General features: G+C 35.9%; 1 protein-coding gene across 1 annotated transcript; it reads left to right on the top strand.

The window, feature by feature from the left end:
* Positions 1-300: 300 nt before the first annotated feature.
* Positions 301-6,644, top strand: LOC115231041 (tubulin alpha-8 chain-like). Its single transcript, XM_029801135.2, has 3 exons — positions 301-371; positions 3,568-3,784; positions 4,269-6,644. The coding sequence occupies exons 1-3, from the start codon at positions 369-371 to the stop codon at positions 5,390-5,392; spliced, it is 1,344 nt and encodes a 447-aa protein (XP_029656995.1). The 5' UTR covers positions 301-368; the 3' UTR covers positions 5,393-6,644.
* The last annotated feature ends 454 nt before the right edge of the window (positions 6,645-7,098 follow it).

The raw sequence follows: 7,098 nt of genomic DNA on the forward strand, positions 1-7,098 counted from the left end.
TATTGTCCCATCTATGTTCGCCCCTTGTGGGTAATAAAAAAAAACCTCTCTGTTCTTTCGGTTTATTAGTTGATGAAATTATTTCAATATGTGAACCATTCCGTTAAGTTTAGCCATTTGTAGTTATAGGGGTGTTAAATTGAAAAAAAGAAAATTAAATCAAAATTAATTTATTACCCCCCTCAAAATCACACCCTTCAGTTTGAGACTGTCTTCGAACATACGATCACCATTGGCTAACATGGAGTAGTATAAGAGTGAGAGTAGGAGGAGAATAAAAATATTACTATTTGTAGCAAGGCCAAGAGCAAAACCACCGTCTTGTTTATTGACTCCACTTTGAACGGTACAGAAACAGCGCGACAACAATGGTAAATTTGCAACGGTTTATTTCTAGTCTGCCTCTCCAAATTTATAGGAAATCCAGTTTTGAATATAATAACCTTTATTCACATTTACAAAATATTTTGTGCATATTTATTAGTGAAATTCTTTTCTTGCTTTCGCAATGTTTATTTAGTTGCTATTATGTTAAACTGTCGTACGTCTAAATTTAGCCAAATACGTTTTATTCAGTATTTATTTTTATTTGCAATAGCCGGTTCTTTTGGTCGAAATAACAGGATCTCTAGTTGCTTCAGATGGCAAGATATCGAAAATTGTCAAAGTGTAGTACAACGGTTTTGCTGTGGAATGGTGAAACTTTATTTTTTCCTTCTGAAAAAGCAGCGGTTGGGACTTTCGACTCTCTTGCATAATAGCGACAAATATTGAATTTTTAAAATAGAATTTTCATCTAGATTTCAAAGCAATATGTGACAGCCAAAAGTTGCCATGTAACAACATACGACATTACATGAAGAACGAACGTATAGAAAACTTTAAAAGCATTTAGAAAAAAAACCTTTGATTTTTAGTTAGTATGTCGTTAAGAATTTTTTTAAATCAGTGATTTGATCTAGAGCTACATAACGGCAACCGTGAGAACTTAGAGAAAAACTCTTCAAAATTTACAGCGAAGGAATATAGACTTATACAATCCCTCTTCATTAGAAAAATTACCCCTCTATTCGCATCCCTTGCTTATAATTAACCCATTAAGAATTTTTGTATTACAAAACTGCATTTAATTTTAATTCGGTCTACATTAACCATTTTCTAGTCTTCACAAAATTGTATTTAGAACTATATAAAAAAATATTAAATACAATTTTGAATTTAAATTGTTTGTCATAATTTACTAATATTTTCATTTATTTAATATAGTCTCTATTGAGAAACTGCAATATTTTCTGGGTATGTTTTCCGTGTCTGCCGTACAGCTTTTACTGTTAACACGTCGGGTCTCTAGACTCATTTTTACGTTTTATCCCAGGGTGCCAATTTGATATCCTAATTTTGACATGAGCGGCGTAATATTTTTACACTATACTGAGGCAAGGATTGCAGTGTTAGATACCCACGTCCCACCGGAGAGTCGTTTGGTACCCTAGTTCATATCACATCTTAGATACCACACCGTGTCAATTAAAAATTTTAGCTCTTCTATTGGAAGATCTCGAAATTCTTTTTTTCAGAAAGAACTATTTTGATTTCCATGGCAAGTAAAATATTTTTTTATTTCTATTGGATAATTTTTTTTTTTTTTTCAAAAGAATTAGCTATTTTTGTTTGAGACAATTTTGTCATTGAATCTTTTTTTCTTCATGGTGAAATCAGAAGAAAAACGAAAATATAAAGTCTATTAAATTCTCTTAGCAAAAGTACAAATCAAAGAAATCGGAACATACCAGCTTTAAGAAAGCCCATGACAAAGAGAAAAAAAACCCACCGGCTGGTAGGTCGCTAACAGCACCGGCAGGACGTCTGGGAGCCAACGTGTTAACGGAACTTCGGTTATCACGCTATCGAAATATGTAACTTGTAAGTGGTTATTTCGGTGTTTTTTGTGACCAACTTAGGCTCTCTAATTAAGGGGATAAAGTGAGTAATTTCTGATTTCTCGTTATTTTCTCATCTGTTTGAAATCATTCCATTGTAAGTACTGCATCATTATGTATTACAACATTATATTTAGGCGTAAATGAAGTGGCGAGCTGGCAGAAACGTTAGCACGCCTGGCGAAATGCGTAGCCGTATTTCGTCTGCCGTTACATTCTGAGTTCAAATTCCGTCGGGGCCGACTTTGCCTTTCATCCTTTCGGGGTCGATAAATTAAGTACCAGTTATTTACTGGGTTCGATATAATCGACTTGATCCATGTGTCTGTCCTTGTGTGTCCTCTCTGTGTTTAGCCCCTTGTGGTTAGTAAAGAAATATATATTTAGGCGTAAAAATTGGCCAGTGTAGTTAAGTCTGAAACCTAATCCGGAGATAGTTTTTGTTTTCAAAAATTTTTTCCTCGACTTTAACCTAATTGTGATTGAAGTTAATAAAATAACTAGCTAATTTTTAATAGATATTCTTTTCTCTGCTGGATTGCAAGTAAATTTTTTCACACGCTAATTTGATAATTATCACGTTTCAAATAAGGTCTAAAATAGTGTGAAAGGAGTGATTAATTTCAATCCCACTTTAACTACCTCGTGTGTAAATCTCTCAGGAAGAGATACCCCAGCAGATCGTAAAGAAACTGTAGAGAATATTTTCTTTAGTCGAGTTTCGTTATTTTCATATGTATTGTTTTCCTTTGATCGCCTTTCATTTGACCGAGGTATTGAAATTCTTTTAGTTTTTGATCTTTCTGGTGTCTAAGGATGAATATTGATGTACGAGTCTGTTTTCGAATGAGATTCTGGAGCAGTGAAGAGGCAGATTTATCTTATTTTGGCTTACTCATTTGGCTCCAGCCAAATTTGTTTTATATACTCAGAACTGCAATAATTGTCTAAAATGTTAGATTATTTTTTAAAGAATTTAGGGAAGGTCATTTGCTTAACTGATATAGTTTTCGTAAGGGAGCGCACATTAAAAAAAAATATTGTCATTGTGCACTTTCCCTTACAGTTTACTTGACGGGCGTCCACATGGCCACCGCTAAATCCATTTCCGTTTACTAGATTGACCCACAGCTATACTGGAAGAAACTGTCTCGATGTAAAGTGGTGTTGAAATGAAGTAGAACGGAATACTTACATTAAACATGAAGGTTGTTTTAAAATATTTGTGTGCTTAATTAGATTTGAATTTATAAATCTTGTGCTATTATCTCTTGTGGTATAATGGTTTAGTTCTGACAACTCATTTCAGTTATTTTAATTTCTCCAAAAAAACATTTTAAAGGTTCTTATGTAGCTCTGCATGGCTCTTGTTGAAACCTCACGAAACCTTGTTGGCGAAAACTTGTGTTCAAATGCGTTTCAGTTACCATTTCTACCTTTTCCAAATTTAGAGTTCGCGTGATATAAACATTTCGTTAATCAATAGGGTATGATCGGAAGGAATTTGACTGCTATTTCTAACAGGCAGTACACCACGGCAATGCTCCCTTTTGGGCTCAACTCTCACTTTTGTCCGATTTCTCTAGCTTGTAAAATAATTCTATTATACAGCTTTTTTTTTTTTCAGAGAGAATGTATCAGCGTTCACATAGGACAAGCAGGCGTCCAAATAGGTAACGCCTGTTGGGAGCTCTATTGCCTTGAACATGGAATCCAACAAAATGGTCAAGTATCATTTGAATCTTCTGGTGTTAATGATTCGTCTAGCACGTTCTTTCATGAGATAGGCTCTGGGAAACGTGTCCCCAGAGCCATATTCGTCGATTTGGAGCCCTCAGTTATCGGTAAGTATAAACGTTTCAAAATTGTATTTACAAAAATAAATTAAGCAATTGCCCTGTCGCGCATTTAATGTTCTGGTCAATCAATCTTCTATGTTTTTCTGTGTTGGAAAAAAAACTCGAAGATTTGTGATGAAGCAGTGGTTCCTTTTTTACTGCTATATTTCCGAACGCCGTTTTCTTGAATATTGGAAAATATTTCAAAATTCTGTTGTACAACAGAACTGATCACGGCAGTAAAATGTGTCGACTATAGAATCGGTTAAATGTGAGTTGAATAGTAAGTGTTTATGTATCCGGTATTTGAATGTAAATATTGTTAGCAGTATATTCTGAGGAATGTCGTACATGGAAGTATTTTGTTGAACTGATAAAGCAAGTAACTGTTTGAGAATCTCTACATTTCATACTCCTCTAATATAAGAAAACTCTTTTAATTTTTATATTGCCAGTTTGATATATTATTGCTCAAAATCTTATTTTCCAGATGAAATACGCGTTGGAAAATACAGCCAGTTATTTCACCCGAACCAACTCATCAGTGGTAAAGAGGATGCAGCCAACAATTACGCCAGGGGCCACTATACCGTTGGCAAGGAAATCATTGATTCGGTCTGTGACCAAATTCATAAAGTAACTGAACAATGCTCTGGCCTCCAGGGCTTCTTGATTTTTCATAGTTTCGGTGGCGGCACCGGTTCTGGTTTTACGTCTCTGCTAATGGAGCGCCTGAGTGTTGACTTTGGTAAAAAGACAAAGCTTCAATTTTCAGTCTATCCGGCACCACGAATTTCTACAGCTGTAGTAGAACCGTACAATTCCGTCTTAACCACTCATACCACTCTAGATCATTGTGACTGCGCTTTCATGGTCGACAATGAAGCAATTTATGATATCTGTAAAAGGCATTTAGATGTTGGGTATCCAAGATACATCAACCTTAATCGTCCAATTGCTCAGGTAGTGAGCTCTATTACTGCTTCTCTAAGGTTTGATGGGTCCCTTAATGTTGATTTAACCGAGTTTCAAACCAACCTTGTACCTTATCCACGTATTCATTTCCCATTGATTTCGTATGCACCAATAATATCGGTTGAGAAAGCGTACCACGAGCAGTTAAATGTTTCTGAAATAACAAACGCGTGCTTTGAAACCGGTAATCAGATGGTTAAATGTGACCCTCACCGTGGGAAGTACATGGCTTGTTGTATGTTGTACCGAGGCGATGTGGTCTCGAAAGATGTTAACGTTGCTATTGCAGCAATTAAAAATAAAAAATCCATCAAGTTTGTGGATTGGTGCCCAACAGGGTTTAAAGTTGGTATCAATTCCCAATCCCCAACCGTTGTCCCTGGAGGAGATATGGCCAAGGTCCAACGGGCCGTGTGCTCGCTGAGCAATACGACAGCTATTGCTGACGCTTGGGCCCGTCTGAATCGTAAATTTGACTTAATGTATGCCAAGCGAGCTTTTGTTCATTGGTATGTTGGTGAAGGTATGGAGGAAGGTGAGTTTTCGGAAGCGCGCGAAGATTTGGCTGCGTTGGAGAAAGATTATGAAGAAGTTGGTATTGATTCAGCTGAAACGGAAGATGAGATAGAAGAATATTAAATATTATATATAAACTTTATTATAAATCGATTGAGAGGTATATTATACACATGTGAATATATTGCTTCGCTATTAAACTAAAGAATCATTTTGAGATATTAAAATCTCATTGTCTTGTTTTATGTTGCATATTCAAAATAAAGATTTTTTTTTTTAATATTGCAGCATGGAAGGTGTTTATAAACCATTAAAAAAAATTAAAACACACAAATACCGTTATATTCAATTCAACTTTCAAATTTAATTTGTCAAAATAATTTCGTCGCTTTGACATCGCGACCTGTTCACCGACAAAATTTCCTACAGCATCTGAGAAAGTAACAGTTTATAAAATGTGGATGTATTTTTTTGCAATTTCTTTGAAGCATTAACAAAACATTAGTCATATTTTTTTTTCCTTCCTCGTCTAATTAATGAAACGCTTTGTATCTGAAGCAGTCGCATGCCCTATGGATAAAGTTTAGATGTAGGGGACATTTTGTGTCAGCAGATGCTAATTATATTTGGTACAACACCACCAGGTCTGAGGAAGGGGTACATCGATTAAATAGACTTCAGGATCCCAACAACTACTGATATTATCAATTGTGAACGGCGATTTCGTCCCCAAGAGATTTTGAACTCGGAACGTAAAGGACGAAATGCCGGATACCGATTCTGGCGCATTGCTGCCTTTTAATGCCAACGACAATACCCCTACGATTATGCATTTTCCTAATACCAAAAGTTACGAAGTCTGTCGAAAGCGGCTGTCGAAACGTCCGGTGATCCTTTGTTAGATTAATGTTTGGTGAAGCTGTATACTTTGCATTTCATGTTTACTAACCAGCAAACTCTTTCGAAAATAATCAACCATTTCTCGTTACATACAAGAAAAATTTTTTTAATTAGAACGAAAATAGGTTAGTTTTGTTATCAATAAAGTTAGACGTAGTTTTAAGGGTATTAATGATAGACATGGCTGTATTTTTACAAAACAGAAAAGCTACCGAATCTAATTACAGAACGTTATTACTCACGAATACAAGAGAAAGCACAAAATTGTCTAAGGATGTTCTTGATGCAATGGATAATAGTGGTGCTGATTCTTCTTTTTACAGTTCTCAGATTGCATGATACGTATATTAAAAAAGGAGGGAGAGTTAAAAAAATACGAAAAGACTGAACTTTATCATGACGTGCACTGGTTTCGATTGTTTAAAACGACTGGTTAATGCTGGAATAAAATGGAAAAATTGAAATAAAACTTTTATAAAACTAGTTCTTACTCTCTTTTACTAGTTTCAGTCATTTGACTGCGGCCATGCTGGAGCACCGCCTTTATTCGAGAAAATCAACCCCAGGACTTATTCATTGTAAGCCTAGTACTTATTCTATCGGGCTCCTTTTACCGAACCGCCAAATTACGGGGACGTAAACACATCAGCATCGATTGTCAAGCGATTTTGGGGGGACAAACACAGATACACACATGTATACATATATACGACGTGCTTCTTTCAGTTTGCGTCAACCAAATCCACTCACAAGGCTTTGGTCGGCCCGAGGCTATAGTAGAAGGCACTTGTCCAAGGTGCCACGCAGTGGGACTGAACCCGAAACCATGTTGTAGGTAGACAAGCTACCTACCACACAGCCACTCCGCCTGGTTGTTCATAAATCTTTTTATAAAAATCATTTAGTGATGTACTTTGTGTGTTCGCCTG

The sequence above is a fragment of the Octopus sinensis genome, unplaced genomic scaffold (genome assembly GCF_006345805.1).
Source record: "Octopus sinensis unplaced genomic scaffold, ASM634580v1 Contig17257, whole genome shotgun sequence".
Classification (NCBI taxonomy): domain Eukaryota; kingdom Metazoa; phylum Mollusca; class Cephalopoda; order Octopoda; family Octopodidae; genus Octopus; species Octopus sinensis.

Bases quoted from the DNA above. Each gene is read 5' to 3' on its own strand.
- LOC115231041 (XM_029801135.2), top strand. The intron at 3,785-4,268 runs GTAAGTATAAAC...CTTATTTTCCAG, and splicing joins TTTGGAGCCCTCAGTTATCG to ATGAAATACGCGTTGGAAAA.